The sequence below is a fragment of the Pygocentrus nattereri genome, chromosome 14, assembly GCF_015220715.1.
Source record: "Pygocentrus nattereri isolate fPygNat1 chromosome 14, fPygNat1.pri, whole genome shotgun sequence".
Taxonomy (NCBI): Eukaryota; Metazoa; Chordata; class Actinopteri; order Characiformes; family Serrasalmidae; genus Pygocentrus; species Pygocentrus nattereri.
The window spans coordinates 29,090,799-29,109,570 of NC_051224.1; the positions used below are offsets into that span (position 1 = coordinate 29,090,799).

At 40.3% G+C, this 18,772-nt stretch overlaps 2 protein-coding genes across 3 annotated transcripts; both read left to right on the forward strand.

Moving 5' to 3' along the window:
* Positions 1-36: 36 nt before the first annotated feature.
* On the forward strand, positions 37-10,894 carry mcm7 (minichromosome maintenance complex component 7). Of its 2 annotated transcripts, none has more exons than XM_017705413.1 (15): positions 37-229; positions 3,818-3,897; positions 4,020-4,184; positions 4,433-4,557; positions 4,681-4,861; positions 4,950-5,087; positions 5,528-5,677; positions 6,092-6,206; positions 6,461-6,592; positions 6,780-6,863; positions 6,953-7,164; positions 7,422-7,687; positions 7,934-8,102; positions 9,635-9,744; positions 10,436-10,894. In XM_017705413.1, the coding sequence occupies exons 1-15, from the start codon at positions 199-201 to the stop codon at positions 10,644-10,646; spliced, it is 2,169 nt and encodes a 722-aa protein (XP_017560902.1). In that variant the 5' UTR covers positions 37-198; the 3' UTR covers positions 10,647-10,894. The 2 variants fall into 2 exon arrangements, with proteins under 2 accessions (XP_017560902.1, XP_037400454.1); XM_037544557.1 differs by lacking the exon at positions 37-229 and adding an exon at positions 2,094-2,233.
* A 4,099-nt stretch (positions 10,895-14,993) lies between these two features.
* Positions 14,994-17,711, forward strand: LOC108431893 (proline-rich protein 4-like). The gene is made up of 4 exons (XM_037544507.1): positions 14,994-15,043; positions 15,169-15,213; positions 15,701-15,852; positions 16,921-17,711. Exons 1-4 carry the CDS (start codon positions 14,995-14,997, stop codon positions 17,683-17,685), a joined length of 1,011 nt encoding a protein of 336 aa, XP_037400404.1. The 5' UTR covers position 14,994; the 3' UTR covers positions 17,686-17,711.
* The last annotated feature ends 1,061 nt before the right edge of the window (positions 17,712-18,772 follow it).

Below are 18,772 nucleotides of genomic sequence, written 5' to 3' on the forward strand. Positions count from 1 at the left end.
TGATTGGTCGAGGGCGAGGCTAGACTCCCGCCAGTTTTCGCAGACTTTGCTGTTCGGAGTGGCTCGCTGAGAAGACACGACGACATATAAAGCATTTAAGATATTTTTAAGGTTATCAGCTTCGGTATCAATAATCAGGAGCTCCTATCGTCGGAAGGGAACGATTTAGGGGCCTAAACCTCAAAACACTGTTTGAAAATGGCACCGAAAGACTATATGGCGGAGAAAGGTAAGAGATCTCCATTAACCTCTATATATGGGACACAACCCGAGTTTATGATAACTCGGTACTCTGAAGTGAGCTTATTGTACAAAATACTTCAATGTATAAAACTACCTACTGCCCTGTTATTATAACCAAAAAATAACTACTGCAAAAAAAATAACTTACGTTTGACTTTTAATGCGAAACGGGTTTTCAGCAAGTAATACTTAGTCGTGTGAGTAACAAAGTTAGAGATGGGAAATGTCACCATCGACCAGGCTTAATATAGGGCAGAGCAGTAAGTTATCAGCTTTTTGGCACGTTATCAGTAATTTAAGTAAGTTTAAATTAAGTTAATTAACGTGTTTGTTATTGAGTAACACTAATCAATAGTAACCTAACGTTATGCTTTAGATGGCTCAGTAGCTAACATATTAGCACGGCTCATTGTTAGCAGGCCAACTTTGCTCCTTAACGTCTAACTCTCGCTGAGTTAGATTTGCTAGCGAGCATTCGCATTTGTTGTTGTTCATCTAGTAGATCAGCATCTTCAAGCAATATGCAATTATTTGTTCTAAACTGTATTTTGCTAAGAACGAGTGTGAAAAGTTTCTCCTGACGAGTTCGTTAAAGCTGTAGTGAGGTCGCAATACCCGGATGTTCGGTAGCGATGTCCGAATCGTCAATGAATCACTTTCTTGAAATGAATCCGTCAAACCAATTCACTGAGTTGAGCCTATTCGTAACAACTGCGCAATGTTTACGTCCCAGTTACTCACTGATGACTATATTGGAATTCGAATGTAAATGAACAGATTAATGGTGCACAGTACCATACAGTGACATATCCAGAACAACCTATTTGAATTCGCTTGTAATTTCTTTGAATAGCTTCCAGCTGCTTCCTCTTTCTGTGAGGAGTTTGTGACTCGTTAGATTCACTGAATCGGATTGTTTGAAAGCATCGATTCTGTAAACCGAATCTGTCTGCACTTGTAGTACCCGGATGGAGCTGTAAAACAAAGAGCGTGTGGCGCGCGGAGGAGCACGTGGAGAGCGAACGGACGGAACACACATTTACACAAACTCTTAATCAGGCTCGCTCACACTATTTTTTTTTTTCTTTGGATCAACATAGCAATTAAGAGCAAAAACAAAGGATTTCTGGTTGGATCAAGACTCGGGGAGCAGGGGCTTTACTATAGGTACTCAAAGCAGACTCATTAGAAACGACCTATTAAACATGGAACTGTAAACCTTGTTAAACTCTGAAAGGAAACTCCGTGTCTTATGACATAAAAAGTCAGAAGACGCTTGTAGATTCGCATGTCACAGCTTGCATTTTTTGACATCGAGAACACTGCTTCCTATCACCACTACTTTTAAATCCTAAATGGTGAGTTTCTGTAGTGAACCATTTCACATGAAGCAACTCTAAATGACTTTGTTTAAATCTCAACGACTGATCTGTACAGAATTGTAAAAAAAAAAAATAGTGGAAGTTTCCTTAAAACTTAACGTCTGTTTGTCTATTACAAAGCATCTAGGCTAAATCTCATTTTTGCTGGGTCTGAGTATCTGATCGCGGATAGTAGGCGCATGTGCACGCCGCTATTACATAAACTCCCCGAGAGTTTTTGGCCCCTTGCTTTCATTTTTAAACCGCTCGTCTGATCAAAGAAAATGTGCAAAGACGAACAACTTTTTACGTCAAAGCGATTCCGATTTGATCTGTAATATATTCATTACAGAAACACTGAGTTTTTTTCACGCGCACGGACTTCATTTTTACGCGGGGGGAGGGGGTCTTTCGCGCTTCACTACGAAGGCACTATTTTGAGCAGCGCGGAGGTGGACTGTGTGTGAGAAGGCTGGGAGCCATGTGCTTCTTTGTTTACAAAAACAGCACCGAGCACGGAGCTCCGTCTCTCTTGCCCGGTTACATCACGGTTTATAGCGGGACGCTGCAAGAGTTGAGTGCGCGGGAAGAAGCATAGCACCCAGACACCGGGATCTGGACACAACGCGGTTCGTACACGACGCGCAAACGGGGTTGTTTTCCTTTAGCCATAAAAAAGGTTTGGTTGGGGGCGGGGGTGGTGTGGGGAGTCCAGAACATAAAGATCTGCTCTGCGGAGGGCTTATTTTGTAAATAACATGTCTTTTGTGCGTGAGGTGCGTATGTGTGTAGACGTAGGTCAGTAAAGTTAAAATCGCAGTAAAAAGATGAAGCTCCGAGCTTCAACAAAGAGCTCCGTCACGGCCGGGCTTTCCAGCTTCAAATCCGAAAACACGCACTAACGCACCTCTGTTTAAATACACCCAGGCTAGCTGTGTGTCGTGCCTGGTTCGTTAAGTGTGTTGTGTCTGCGCTCATGTTTCAGTTAATGCGTGTTTGGTTACATTTTATTGAGCACTAAGAGGCGTTTGAGCGCTTTGATGTACCTGCAGGCTGGTTTCGGGAAGAGCTGGAGGCTTTAATAAGCAGTTTTGTGTGTTTCTTCTCTGTGTGGGGGAGGGGTCTGGTCACGTGACCGCTGTTTATCAATGGGTGCCTCTCCTTTGTGGCTGTAGCGGCACCTGCTCGGCTTCAGTTTGAATTGGTGAGGTTTTATTGTTTGCAGTTCGGTCATGTGCAGAAAATTTTCATTAATTTAACCCTTTCAACTATGCAAAACCTAACCCCTGAAATAGTAATAAAGCTCTGTATAGTTAGATCACATTGCCATTGGATAAAATGTCTGTCACGTGATGAAGGCTTTTGTTTACTTACTGAGTCTTTATCATTCTTGAATAACAGTATTATTTAAACCTTGAAAGGGTAAAATGTTTACATCGTTTGGTAGGTAAGGGGTACTTGAAGAAATAGTTTTGCTTAGTAACATTAGATGATTGGGTATCATACAGAAGTGCACAATAGCACTTTTTTTTTGCTGGTACCAACATTTTTATAAGTAACAGTTATAAGGCACACTTTGCTGTATTTTGATTTAGAGTGCTGAACAGCACTGATAACATGTAAAAATAAAAGGTTTTTGATACATGCCAAACAACCATACATCATTTGACTGATCATGTAAGCAGTTTTTAAATGCTTAGGCATAGTATTCATCGATACCAATACCATTCCTTTAAACACTACTACCTCAAAGGAGGAAATGCGCTACTAAAAACCATCACATATTGTGTAAGTGTGTTTCAGGCTAGGTTTGTTACAGGATTGTATATCTCATGTTACAGGATTATATATCTTATGCAGAGATCTGCTAAATGTCAGTAAACTTCCATACTAACAATCTTTTAGGCCAATGTAGAAAGTCTCTGTCTTGCTTTTCCCTCCTTAATTAATCAATAAGCCAGTGATGCCGCACCGTCTCAAAGAACATGATCTAACAATGTGCAAAACTTGTAGATTTGTCACAAAGTAACTTTCGTGTACGAAAACAAATGAATAGTGTTCTGCTTCAGTGGCCTGTTTTGTAGCCCAGCGCAACCAATTGATCCGAATTCCATTCTGAAGTGTTAACTGTACAGTCAGTGTTTCTGTTTCTGTTTGTCTGGCTCTGAGCCACTGAGTTGGTTTCTAATTTTGTCTTTCTTTATGCTTTGTAGAGAAGTGTAAGCGCTTCCTGCAGGAATTCTATTCTGAAGATGACTCTGGAAAGAAAGTGTTCAAATATGGAGCCCAGCTGGTTAGTGAGAATCCATCTGTCTGTCGTTCACCTGGCTTTTTCTTTCTACCAATTTTCAAACAAAGGTAGTTTTCCTCAGAGGTTGTCTAACTAATCTGGTTAAAATTTTTGCATGTATGTAGGTGTCTCTGGCACACAGAGAGCAGGTGGCATTGGTGGTGGACCTGGATGACGTAGCAGAGGAGGATCCTGAGCTCGTGGAGAGCGTGTGCGAGAACACCAAACGCTACACAGGACTGTTTGCGGATGCTGTGCATGAGTTACTGCCAGAGTACCGAGAACGAGAGGTATGCACACCTAGGGATGTTATTGCTTACTTTTTAGAGGCAGCAGATGGGCTGTGTTAATGTACATGCTTATTATAATGTTTAATAAAGGGCATGCACACTTGGTTAAAATAGAGTAATTGGGTTATTTTCAGATGGAAAAGACCTTTACAGGCTTCAATATTCAACATGAACATGAGCACCGTGTATGTAGTGTAGCTTGGTCTTTTTTCTTTTGCCTTCCGCTGAATATTGGTATTTTGTTCTAGGTGGTGGCAAAAGATGCATTGGATGTTTATATTGAGCACCGTCTGATGATGGAGGCGAGAGGCCGTGATCCTGCAGATACACGTGATTTCAGGAACCAATACCCTTCTGAGCTTATGAGGAGATTGTAAGTGTCATTTTCTACAAGGGTCTGTCCCCAAAGTGAAGACCACCAAGAGACTGGGCCCCTTTACACAGGGCAGTAACAAAGCAATAATGGAATATTTCCCTTTCCCCTTTTCTCTTCAAGCGAGGTCTATTTCCGTCCTCCATCCACCTTAAAGCCGAAGGTTGTGCGGGACGTGAAGGCTGACAGCATTGGCAAGCTGGTTACTGTCCGGGGCATTGTTACTAGGGCAACCGAGGTCAAGCCAATGATGGCAGTTGCCACATACACGTGTGACCAGTGTGGAGCGGAGACCTACCAGCCGGTACTGTTGGTTTAAAATCTCTTAATTGTAGGAGCTGCTTTGAGCTGATGTGTCTAACCAGTGCCTATTGATGTTTGCCCTCTGTTAGATTGCGTCTCCAAGTTTCATGCCGCTCATTATGTGTCCCAGTCAGGAGTGTGTGACCAACAAGTCTGGGGGACGCCTTTACTTGCAGACGAGGGGGTCAAAGTTTGTAAAATTCCAGGAGCTACGCATCCAGGAGCATGTGTGTAGCGATTCCTTACAATAACACCATATGCAATAATTGTGGGTAGTGAATGTAATGTTTTTATATGTTTTATTTACAATGAACAAATATGCTTCAATGCCAAAAAAGTCAGGTTTTTAGAGAAGTAAATATTTATTAAACTTTACATTTAATAAGAATATTGGAGTAGGTGACTATTGTTGAACTGCTATTGAAAATATTCTAGTGGTTTCTTTAGTCAGTTTTCTGTCTTGAGTTTTTAGGAAAACTTATGAATTGTTCCCAGTCTTCTTTTAATTTTTAAAAATTTATTTATTTATTTATTTTTATTTATTTTTTTTTGGTAACACTTAAGATTTCTTGACTCGTTGAATTTTACCAGTGGCCAAGAGATTCAACTGGCTATGCTGTTGAGAGAATGCATGTGTGACTCTCAAACTCTGTTTTGTCTAATACAGAGTGACCAGGTTCCTGTGGGAAATATCCCTCGCAGTATGACTGTGTATGCGCGAGGAGAGAACACACGTGTGGCACAGCCTGGAGATCATGTGGCAGTTTCTGGAGTCTTTCTTCCTCTTCTTCGTTCTGGTTTCCGACAGGCTGTGCAGGTGAGATGCCACGTGATACGGTGATTTTGGCTGTGGATAACCAAGCTAATAACAATGATTTTCATGTAAGACAGTGAGACAGATGGTAAGGGTAAATGAAACTCCCATCCCTGTAATTTATACCAAGATTTCTTATCCCAGGTGAATTGGTCATAAACATTAGATGTCCTGTGGTTAACGGTCATTACCCCACCTCCCATGGAAAATTGTTCCCATCCGAACAGTACTTTCATTACTAAAACTTGATGCACTCACATGAATTTCATTGCAAACCATACAGCTATGTAGCTTTACTAAATCCTGCTAAAATGGTAATGGGTGGATGGAAATGCAACAAAAAGTTAAGATAATTATTCAAGTAATGTACACAGAGGGTCCACTCCATAATATTGCTGAATGTTTTCTTTGTTTTAGGGTTTGCTGTCTGAGACATACCTGGAAGCTCACAGTATTACTCTCATGAATAAAACAGAGGATGATGAACTGGGCACAGAGGACCTTAGTGAGGAGGAGTTGCGTCAGATCACAGGTTTGTAGTTTGTGGTTCAGTCACAAATAAGCTTTGTCATTTTTTACATTCTTACCAAGTTGCTAAAATTCAATAGTTTCACTAATAAGGGGATTGTAGGGCTATGTTTAGGGTTGATTTAAATCCAACCAGTTGTAATGTCAGGATTCCTGCTCTCAGACTTCTGTATCAGATGCTGCAGCATGTCACTACTGTATAATGATGTGGAGTTATATGGAAGTTAAAGGAGTGAGCACTGGGTGTGTTGTGTGTAGAGGAGGATTTCTATGAGAAGCTGGCAGGGTCAATAGCTCCGGAGATCTATGGCCATGAGGACGTAAAGAAAGCGTTGCTGCTCTTACTGGTGGGTGGAGTCGAACAAGCACCACGTGGGATGAAGATCAGAGGTCAGATAATCATACTTATCTGCTGTTGTCTAAACAGCTCCCTGTACAGACACTATACACAAACATTTCAAAAAGATATTAGAAAGTAAGCACTGGAATTGTCTTGATCCCAAAAGATAAACCACAGTTTGAATTTGCATGGGCCATGATTTCAGAATTTCATGTGTTTACATGTGTTTGTGTAAAGGTAACATCAACATCTGTCTGATGGGAGATCCTGGTGTGGCCAAATCACAGCTGCTGTCCTACATCGACCGCCTGGCGCCTCGCAGTTAGTTTCCCCATATTTTCTCATTCCGATACTGCAGTCTTTGAATACAGTATACACACTCATGCTCGTTCTCTTGTTCTTTCCCTCAGGTCAGTATACAACAGGACGTGGGTCCTCAGGTGTTGGCTTGACAGCAGCAGTGATGCGTGACCCGGTTACTGGGGAGATGACCCTGGAGGGTGGGGCTTTGGTGCTGGCAGATCTGGGGGTGTGCTGCATTGATGAGTTTGACAAGATGGCTGATGCTGACCGCACAGCCATCCATGAAGTGATGGAGCAGCAGACCATCTCCATTGCCAAGGTAACCAGGAGTGGCCCACATTTGGGCAGAAGTGTTGGAATGTTCAAAATAACAAACCAGTATGCGTGCCTTCCTGAATTCGATTCACTTTATTGGCCAGGTACTTGTGCATGTATAAGGAATTTGTCTTGGTGGAATTGGTGTATTTCTAATTTGACAAGACAATACAATTAAATAACAAAATGCATATCCATATATCTGTATGTCCACAGTATTTGAATAAAATGATCTTTTGTTTGGTTTTCCCCTTCTCTCAGGCTGGGATTATGACATCTTTGAATGCACGTTGTTCGATCCTGGCAGCAGCAAACCCAGCATATGGCCGCTATAACCCACGCAAGAGTATTGAACAAAACATTCAGCTGCCAGCAGCATTGCTGTCCCGCTTTGACTTGCTGTGGCTCATCCAAGATAAACCAGATACAGACAATGACCTGCGTCTAGCCCAGCACATCACCTATGTCCACCAGCATTCAAAGCAGCCCCCCACACACTTCACCCCCATTGACATGAAGCTGATGAGGTACGTAAATGCACATGTGTCTTTCGTTTCTTTGCTGTTCACATGGGTTTAGAATTTGTGGATTCTTCATTTAGAATTAAGCCAACTTCAGTACAAATGAGATTGGCATGATGGGGGTGTTAGAACATTGAAAGATTTATAATAGGACTTAAAATTGAAAGTGTTATCATCAATGTCATTTACTCCATATGCTCAGAGCATTCTCAATGGTTTAACAATGGGCTTTCTTTTCCTTTCTCTCCGTAGGCGCTATTTGACCAAGTGTAAAAGGAGGCAGCCAGTTGTTCCTGAGCCTCTTGCTGATTACATCACTGCTGCTTATGTGGAGATGAGGAAAGAGGCACGAGTGAGCAAAGACACCACTTTCACCTCTGCCAGAACTCTGCTGTCTATCCTGCGTCTGTCCACAGCACTGGTGAGACACAAACACCATAACCATTTTTTTTGTGTGTGTGTGTGTGTGTGTGTGTGTGTGTGTGTGTGTGTGTGTGTGTGTGTGTACAACCACACCCCCACCCCCCTCCCTCCTCTATTCCCGGTCTTTCTACTTACTCCTCTGATAGCTGGTTTGTGATAAAGTGCTTACAGTGCAGGTAGTGTGTTAGTTCTACCGCAGTGTGGGCACTTCTGTCACACGCTGGTTGCAGTCACCGCTGGAGCAGCTGGTTAACCATTATGGATGTAGCTTTAATCTTTTTTTTGTCAACACAACCATTTGAGCAGTCCCCAGTGAAACCCAATGATGTGGAACCGATCTATAATACGGTTTGGTGTAAAGAATGAGCGTTCGTGTGGCCATTTAACAGGCAGAATGTTTTTGCTCAATCTGTTGTCTGAAGTGGCTTTATGGCCGTTTTGTTTATTTTAATAGTTGTCAGTGTACATTGACAAGCATGCATGACCTTGAAGATTTGGATGTGGGTTGAGAAGATTTGGGCGCCTTGCCTACTGTTGTTAGCAGCTTTAGCATTCACTGGTGTGGAGACACAGCTTTTGCACAAGTCATGGTATATTATCAGCCATCAACTCCTGACTGACTGTTCTTATACTGTGGATGTGTCCCCCAGGTGGAAAACTAGCCAATGCCTTCACAGTAAGAGTCCTTATTATAGTAATTGCCTAAGAACGAATAACCTAAATTAACCTTTCACATTTCTTGACCACACTTCATAACGTTTGCCTTATAGCTTTAGTTTTAAACACAAAAGGTAGAATAAAAGTTTGGCCATCATCTGGGTGAGTTTTCTTGGTCACGATCAGAGTTTCAGCTGCTGAGTGTTAAAAGTGCTGTTTGTGCAGGTAGCTGAACATGCCTACTGCAGAACCAGCACTTCCAAACACATGGCTGCGCTGCACAGTTGCATGAAATGAAATGTTTTGCACTTGTTCCTGCACCCATTCATGGATGTAGTGCTGTCACATGAATGCACAACAGCCCAGAAATGAAAGCTGAAAAAATTTCATTTACTAACTTACCAGTAGGGGGTGCAGCAAGTCTTCATCTTCAGCCCTGCTCTTTCTGCACCTTGATGCAAGTCTTTTATCGTGGTACCGGTTAGCTTTGCGGGGTGGGCAGTCAGCCTTCATCAGAACCGCTGTGCAAACCCATGCAAAACTGACTGTACCTTGAACTAACACCAGGTGCCCGGTATTCTTTCTGCATTTGTGTGCACATGCCGAACAGGAGGAGTTTCACCTAACATAGCCAGTAGAGACTAGCTGGTGTTGAGAGGCGGAGACTTGGGCAATTGCTGGCTTTCCCATAAGGCATTGCACTTGTCTCGGTCTGACAGTGCCGGCACAACTCGCTGTGGGCACAAATGTGACCTCTGGACTGCGAAACATGGAAACATAAGCATGCTTTGGAAAATGTTAATTAAGGTACTGTGGTTGGTTCTGATGTGCATCATACTGTAGATGTGTTGGTGAAATGTGCATGTGTTGTAGGCGAGGCTCCGCATGGTGGATGTGGTGGAGAAGGAGGATGTGAATGAAGCCATGAGACTTATGGAGATGAGCAAAGATTCTCTACAGGCTGACAAATCCAACACCACCAGGTTTGTGGACACACCCACACGCACAAACCCAATAGAAGAGCTGTCTCCAGATTCACTCTTCATAACCAGAAACCTCAGAGAGAGAGATGGAGGGGAAGGGAAATTGGGTGCTATTTAGACCTGGGAAATATGGGTACTAAATCATTAGCTGAACTTTTGTTTGCGTGACTAGGAAAGGTTTGTAGGATTCAAACTAGAAAATTCATTAAACATAAGTTTCAAATAATTGTGGTAACACACTGTTGGTTTATCTTTAACAGCTCTGTTTACAACGGATATCTGTTGTAACTATACCTACAGTAAAGAAAATGTACTTACTGTCCCATTTTACCCATACCTATCTTTGTCCTTATTTGTTGGCTTATCCAGAAAGAAAATGTAAGGCTCTGTAATTATGTAACAGACTGCATGGTGTTATTCCTGTAGGGTATCAAAAGCAGGTGACCCTTTGGGGCTGTAATAACAGTGCATGATCTGTCCCTCAAGTAGTTGCTGTGGGTGTTGTCATCCTTAGCTTTCTGGCTGCCACATAAAAAAAAAAAAAAAGATTCGCAGTAGCCAGTAAACAAGCTGGCACAAGGTTTTGGCTATAAGCTTGGCAAGCTTTATTAAAGCTGCTACAATGCAGAACATCTGAATGCCATCGGTATCATACATTTTTGCCAACTCTCCCTGTGTGTGTGATTTTTAGGACCCAACGACCAGCAGATGTGATCTTCTCTCTGGTGCGAGAGCTGGCTGGAGAGAGTGGAAAGGTTAAAGCGGTACGCATGGCGGAGGCAGAACAAAAGTGTGTGTCACGTGGTTTCACTCCTGCCCAGTTCCAAGCTGCACTGGACGAATATGAGGAGCTCAACGTTTGGCAGATCAATCAGGGACGCACACGCATCACCTTCATCTAAGATCCTTTAACCTACAGCACCATGTGGATCACATACATCAAACCTACGCTTTCGAACACTGCTATATCCTCTGCGCATACGTTATGTTCCCTACATTACTGGCCTTGTGGCTTAATCGGCAGTCTGTCTTAATGGACTTGGAGTTTATGGAATTATTCATTGTTATTAAATAATGCTCTGGTTTTCACATTTGTTGCTCTTGCCGTTTTAATATGTAGATATTGCTCAAGAATAAACTTGTAAATATATATTTGTGGTCTCTTGCTTTTACTGTTGTTTGGATGATATGTCATGTTACACACCAGCCACTAATCACTGTCTATGCTGTATGTAAAAAGATCTTCGATATTAGTGTCGTTTAAGGACGACTTTTTGAGCCGGCTCATGTTGAAGAGCCATGTTTTCTCATGTCAAATTGGTAGATCTTATGATATCCATTGCTTGAAACACTAACAATTATCTACATCTTTTGTTTAGAGTCAAATCTATCAGGAAAGATGAGATTTGACTATTTTGTGTGTAGTGTAAAGGGCAAGATGTAGTGTCTATGCAATAAATAATTATAGCTGTCAATATGTAGGCCATTTCAATAGTGAAATGACACCTGCCTTCCTTTGCAAATTATGTGACCATATCTCTGATGTACGTGGAGTCCAGATAAGGTGAGAGGGAATGCAATTATTCCGACAGTATAAACAAATCATTTTACTAGCTTTTTAGAGTAATGTTTTATTTCATCAGGAGGTAAAGTCCTTAGCAATTTAGTTTGCAAGTAGACACGTGCTATAATGCTTTGGACTTTTGGGGGGGGGGGGGGGGTGGAGGCAGTGCTTTATAAGGGCTGGTGTTTCAGCAATGTGGCCTATTGTGCATGAACATGTAAAGTTACTTTTTTTTTTTTATTGTGTTTTAAGGTTACCTTTGTCTTGCTTAAATATACTTTTATATGTACTTTGTTTTATAATACTTAGGCTAAATTGCTTTAAGGATATCAAAACATCCTACCTGTAGTTTTAATGTACCTGGGCACAGTGTTTCTCACACACACACACACACACACGTTGGATGTTGGTATGCTGCAAAATGTAACGTATGCCACCAGCGTATGTTCCATTTTGGATGCTGGTATGCTGATCAATCATGACTATATCGGGTGACCGGGTGGCTTTTTTTTCAATGTGTGCAACTCGACCACAACAACCATTCATTCTCTTATAAGAAACAGTAGCACGAAACCATGTCAAGACAAGAAGTTTGTCATTTATAACTAGAGGAGATGCTCTCCAACGCTCTTTCTGCCACTTCTGGACCCCAGACATGCAGTGGGTCACAAAAATTTGAGAAAAAATTAATTCAGACCATTTTCCTCTAACACCACATGTAGTTAATTTGTGTGAAGTTTTTGTCACGCATATTTTCCATTTAAGTTACAAGGCTAGTGAAAGCACAATTATGGCTGGTGCTATTATTTTTACACTAAAAAGCAAACTGTAAATCAGATACTAAATATAGTTGTGGTAAGAGGGAAACAATTGAGTACATTTTATTTTATTTTGTGCTGTTCATTGTGGTATATTCAGTGTCTCTTAATATACTAATATATTTCTTGGTTTGCTCGTGTTGCTGAAGAACCTATACACTATGAGGACCATCACAGGGCAGGTATTGCTGGTGGATCATTCTCGGCACTACAGTGACACTGACGGTGGAAGATCAGACACAACAGTGCTGCTGGAGTTTTTAGACAATGTGTCCATTTGCTGTCCACCCTATTACATACTCCTATCTTGTTGGCTCACCTGTTGATGTAAAGTCAGAGACAGTAGCTCATCTGCTGCTGCTGTTTGTGTTAGTTATCCTCTAGTCCTTCATCAATAGTTACATGACACTGTTGGCTGGATATCTTTGGTTGGTGGACTATTCTCAGTCCAGCAGTGACACTATGGTGTTTAAAAACTCCAGCAGCACTGCTGTGTCTAATCCACTTATACCAGCGCAACACATACTAACATGCCACCACCATGTTAGGGTCATTGCAGTACTGAGAATGGTCCACAACCCAAGTAATACCTGCTTTGTGGTGGTCCTGGTATGCAGAGAAACAGATGGACTACAGTATGTAATTGTACAACAACAAAATGTTCCTGTACAGTAAGTGGTAAGTGGACCTGGTTCATTGTATTTTTGTCATTTTATGTCTATACTGATGTATATGCATGCACATTAATACATGAATGGATATGAGTTTAGAATGTTTAATATATAACAAATAACAAACATACATACATCCATTTTACATATTTAAACACACATGACCATATATCATTTGCTTCCAGAATATGATCGAATAGAACAGCTCTGCACACATAATACTCATCTACATAAATCCATTCACCATAATCAAAGATACACCCAGGGTTATATAAGCAAGATATGGTTCCTAACTGTCTGTAAATCTCAAAATTGCTGCTAATATTAAACTTTCGCATGTTTCTAAATTACAGAACTCATCTTCTACATGATACATTTTTGCTCCTGGTTTCTGATACAGAGGACTTTTGAAGCAGCCTGTAATCTGCACTTTAACACCAGGGCCTCTTAAAATGATGTCTGGAATGTGAAACGTCCACAGTCTCATTTTTATAACCTCTCCTTAAAAACAGAAGACATCTGGTATTGACAAACGTTAAAATTTTCTGAGTTTTAGCAGGTTTCTGTTGGATGTATTTTGTCAGTTTTACTAGACAGCAGGAAGCCAGGAGGCCCTATGAAATTTAGCCACCAGGCTAACAGGTTAATTAGCATTGGAGTCACCACACTAAACACTTTCTGAAGTCAAATATTTCAAAAAGTGATGGATACACGATGCATTTCAAAAAGTGGTGGGGACCAAAAGAGATTTCAAAAAGAGTTGAGGATGTATGGGCCATTTCATAAAATGGTGGGGAAAAATTTGCCATTTCAAAAAGAGGTGAGAACAAAATGGGGATTTCAAAAAGGGCACAAGAGGCAACATTTTAAAACATGCAGGGGGAAAATAGGCATTTAAAGTGGTGGGGCAAAATGGGGCATCTCAGAAAGTGAGGACAAGATACGACTTCAAAAAGTGGTTAGACAAAATTAGTCATTGGAAAAAAATTTAAGGGATAAAATGAGATTTCAAAAGGTACTGCGAACAAAACAGCATTTCAAGTAGTGAATACATTTCAGAAAGTGGGGATAAAATGAGCACCTCGAAAATAGTGCATACAAATGAGGCATTTAAAAAGAGGACTTCAGTGTGAATGCTTACACGTGTATTGTAGTGCATGTGTGTGAATGATGTCTAGGTGTGTTATGTAGTGCTTAGATGGTGTTTGGATGTGGCCATATGTTTATTTCCTGGGATAAAATCAGGCATTTCAAGAAGTGGAGACAAAATGGAGCATTTTAAAAAGGTATTTCGAAAAAGGGAGAAAAAACAGGACAATTTTAGTAGGAAAAAATCAGTGCATTTCATAGAGAAGTAGGGACCCCCACAAAGTAGGGACAAAACAGGGCATTTTAAAAAGTAGGGGGAAAATGGGGCATTTCAAAAAGTTGACTCCAGCATAAATGCCTACGTGGGTGTGTGTGTCAGTGCGTCTCTGTGTGCGTGCGTTTGTGTGTGTGTCTGTGTCTGCATGCTGGGGTGTGTTTGTGTGGAATTGTGGGTGGGATCTCAGAGACAGATCAGCCAATCACCTGCCTTCTCCTGTCTGATTGACATTACGCTGCATGTATAAATAAGTTTGCAGAGTTCAGCAAGCAGAGTGGCTTTCTAAGTGAACAGGTAAGTTACAGCTGCACAGATATTTAATCTATTATTGATTTATAGCTTATACTTCTTAATCTTACATTGTCACACTGTCCATGTTGCTTTTATTTTAGAATAATGATCATGTATTTCTGAATATAATATTTCTCATTCTGCGACTGTTGTAAATGTTTGATGCCTTATTTCTTTACTTTTTACTTGTTTTAAGTCATTTTAAAAGTGTAAATGTATTGGCAGATCAGTGTGGTTGCCTCAAGCATTATTTATTTAAACAGGCAAAACTTTCTGCCAATAAAAAAAAATACTTAAAAGTCTCTGGAAATAAGTTGAATAATTGTGTAACATTCTTACAAGAATCTCATATTAATATTAGATAAACTGACCAGTTTTAAGATGTTTTCACTGACATAGATGTAGTATTTTGGATTGCAAAGCCAGAAAGTATTCAGTGAAGATCCTTTTAGGCTCCTGTTGCTTTAATAGCATAACATCATGAGAATGTGTTAGATGCAGCATAGTTTAATAGGTTTTGCGTGTGTCTACATAGCCATAATGGTGATAAAACTGCTCTGCGTGCTGTACTGCTTTGCACTGCTGCCTCGTAAGTCTATTTCCATTTGTTTGCAAAATAGAAATATTAATTGAAATATCAATATTACTAAGAGAAGTGTGCAAATGTAACCGGACACCATTAATGTCTTTTATTTCTTTTTTCCCTTTTTTCAGGATGGCTGGATGCAAAGTCACTACTGAATATGATAAAACAGGAAGGTAAGCTCTTGTTTAAATGTTTAAATAACAGATCCACCTGATCTGCACAAACCAAGAAATCTTTCATTATAACATTAAAGAAATAGCTTTGAGAAACATCTAATTGATACTGTTTTCACTCTCACATTAAAAGTATATGGTCAGCCAAAACATGTTTGATGTCCAGTGTTTGTTTTTTTAAATGTACCTACAAAATAATGAAAGCTTATAACTCACTAACTAGCATGATGCAAACTGCAAAGCCATTTGCCTCAAACACAGTTAAATTAAGCAATCTCAAATAATCGTGGTTATGTGATCTCTGTCATGGTATGACTTGTTTTGGCTAGTTTATCACATGTGGGGTAAGGGGAGTATTGCATAAATTTGATTTTACAACAAACTACTTCTTTAGGAGTCTCTAGATTTATTATACCAGTAACTAGCAGGTGATTGTACATATAAGAGCTGTCTATTGATGTTTCTTTTCTGCCTGTATGTGACTCAGACGTGGCACCGGTGAGCATAGATGCAGAGAAGGCGAATGGTTTCCTCTCAAGTTCGCGGGGCCGCCGCAGTGTGGACCCCCGCTGGTACCGACAGACTCCTGACTTCCAGGCTTATTATCGCTACTACAGCAGTATCGGCCACACAGAGGGGGTGAGAGACAATAAAGAAAAACAAAACAGCATGCAGAGATGGAGAAAGAAACATTAGAGTTGTTCCATTTTCCTTGTTCTGAAAGGTTTGCTTCATTATGTTTTTGCACTAGAGCTAGGAGGCTAATATAGCAAATGATGGAAGTGTATTTTCCATTTTGCATGTCTAAATCATCAAATGGCGTAAATGACTAGCTTATGCCATTTCTGAACTGTTCTTCATAAAAATGTATGGAAGGTAACAGCTAAAACAGAAGTAGCAGTCATTCTGAAGTCTGGATTTTGTCTATTTTTAAAGATAACAGTGATAACATACACAGTCAGAAATCAAGTCTGTTTCAGCTTACTTAACAACTTTCTTTAGTTTGTGGCAAATACTTACGCATGCAATTTGCACAATTCCTCGATCGTTAGCTACATAATCCTTTTTGTTCCAGTGCAAAACTAAAGAAGCCAGCTTAGAACACCAAACATGTGGGGCTGTTCCTTGCCACAAGTAGTTGCTTAGGGCTCCCACTCGGGAGCCTCACAAATATTTTTATTTATTTGTATATTAATTTTCAGTATTTTACTTTCCTTTGTAAAAAGGTGTGGCGAATCCAAAGATTTTCTTATATTGTTTCCTTATCCAGAAAGTCTTGTTGTATTCTTGCATTCAAAAAGAATAAGATAAGATGATGAAGAGGTGGCTGAGATCCCCCATTCCACCCCCCACATGTAGGATGTTGCTTAGGGTCCCCAGGTCCTGCAAATATTTCTTGGTTAATTTGTCTGGGGTAAGGGAAAAATTGTGTAAAATTTTGTTTGACACCAAATTATTGGTTGGTGTAGCATAGTGGGTAATACTGCTGCTCTCTACACAGCAGACTAGGGTTCATTTCCCTGCTCAGGCAAGTACACCATAACTGTATATATAACTGTAAGTCACCCTGGATAATAACATATGCATAAATGTAAAAATATTACTTTATTAATGCTCAAATAAAATATTCTATTTTCATTTTCTAATACAGAATTTTTTTTTTCAAGCGCTTTCTATAAATGTTTCCTCTTTCTTTCCCTTTTCCAGTTGTATGAGATTGATAAGATAAGGATGCTGTATCAGCAGATGCGCCACCTGGAACACGTTTACGGCCCAAATGCCTCATACTACCAGAGCAAACTAGGCATTCCCGTCCTGCCACCACTGCCTAAATGTGATCCGGCCAAAGACAAGAACTGCAAACCACCCCCTCCTTCCCCTGCCCCAGAGAAAAAGCCTGCCCCTCCTGTGCCAGCTCTGGTTAAAGGCCTTACCCCCCCAGCTCCAATATCCCAGGCTGATGTTGTTTACCTCTGCAATGCTAAAGATCCACTCTGCAAGCCACATATTGTCTACATGCCCACAGGGGCGGTGCCGGTACTGTGTGATCCCCGTTACCACCCCACCTGTAAGCTGGAGGGTCCCCCAGCTCCTGCCCCTGTCCCCATCGTGATCAAGAAAGTTGCCCCACCCCCGAAGGTTGCCCCGCCCCCACCACCTATCATGTATAAGGGAATGGAGTACGATTGCGACCCCTACTGGGATCCCGACTGCCTCATAGATAATCCACCTCGTTTCATCAAGGGAAAGGTGGCCATGCCCCCTCCAGTACCCCAGCCTGAGGAAGATGAGGAGGAAGAGGAGGAGGAGGAGGCATCAACTCCGGCCCCGCCTGCCCCAGTTGTTAAGAAACATCCTGTTCCTTACTATGGTTACCCCTATTACCCATATTACCCCTATGACTTCCAGTCTGAGCTGTATGATTCCCGACGTTACTCTTACCCCTCAGCTGATACTAACACTGACAAATAGAGCAATGTTTGCATCAGCAATAAACAAACAAATAAACAGGTAAACAATGTTGTGTCATGAAGCAGGAGTGTCTGTTAGCTTCTCAGAAAACCAATGCTTTCACAACACGAACACACACACACACACACACACACACACACACACACACACACACATATATATATATATATATATATATGCACACAGAATACTCTGCAAAATTACTAAAAAAATCTGTTGCAAATGTTTAATGTTTCATTTCCATTTCCATTACAAAACATTACATAGTAGTATATTCAGAACACCCTTAGTCAAATCACACATTTGGTTGATTATCTAAATGAAAACAATTAACTAATCCTTTACAGGGAACAGGCTTTTCAATTTATAATAATAATATATTATTATACATATATATATTCTCTCTCTCTCTCTCTCTCTCTCTCTCTCTCTCTCTCTCTCTATATATATATATATATATATATATATATATATATATATATATATATATATATATATATATATATATATATATATGTATGTTTGTATGTATATATATTCACACACAAGGCTTTCTACGAAGTGCCATGTAGGCGGGAAAGAAAAAATTGTGTATCACAAATACATGACATGCACTGCATGACATTTTTGCAATATTCACAAAAGTAAGCAAATAATACAGATAAAATAAAAAATAATTTTTTACTGAGGTGAAAAAAAATCTTTTTTTATAGGAAGACATGTAAAGAAAGCCAAGGAGAACTAAAATTTATAATTTGCATGTACATTTGGCACCGACTTATATCCACAGGGTTTTTTTTACTGCAGTAGAAGGTTCTTTCTACTAACACAGCTCTCAGTGTAACTGTAACTATTTGTTGGTGTTTGTGTTTATATTTAGGTTGTGGTTACATTATAGCAGTCAAAATAAATAAATGGCACAATAAACAGAACGAAAAATAACCTTAAACAACCCTGTTGTCCTGTTTTGATTTACTTCTTTATTGTATATGTGCTTTATTTTATTTTCCCATTTTACAGTCCAGTTTTTTGTTGCATGCATGGAAGAGACTGTAGCATGTCTGTTTGTAATTTTTCATAACAACAG

Excerpts from the sequence above, each read along its gene's own strand:
- mcm7 (XM_017705413.1), top strand. The coding sequence starts at position 199 with ATGGCACCGAAAGACTATATGGCGGAGAAAG. Across the intron at positions 4,558-4,680 it reads TCTGAGCTTATGAGGAGATT|CGAGGTCTATTTCCGTCCTC; the intron begins GTAAGTGTCATT and ends TTTCTCTTCAAG. Across the intron at positions 6,593-6,779 it reads ACGTGGGATGAAGATCAGAG|GTAACATCAACATCTGTCTG; the intron begins GTCAGATAATCA and ends GTTTGTGTAAAG.
- LOC108431893 (XM_037544507.1), top strand. The coding sequence starts at position 14,995 with ATGGTGATAAAACTGCTCTGCGTGCTGTACTGCTTTGCACTGCTGCCT. Across the intron at positions 15,044-15,168 it reads CTGCTTTGCACTGCTGCCTC|GATGGCTGGATGCAAAGTCA; the intron begins GTAAGTCTATTT and ends CCCTTTTTTCAG. Across the intron at positions 15,853-16,920 it reads GTATCGGCCACACAGAGGGG|TTGTATGAGATTGATAAGAT; the intron begins GTGAGAGACAAT and ends TCCCTTTTCCAG.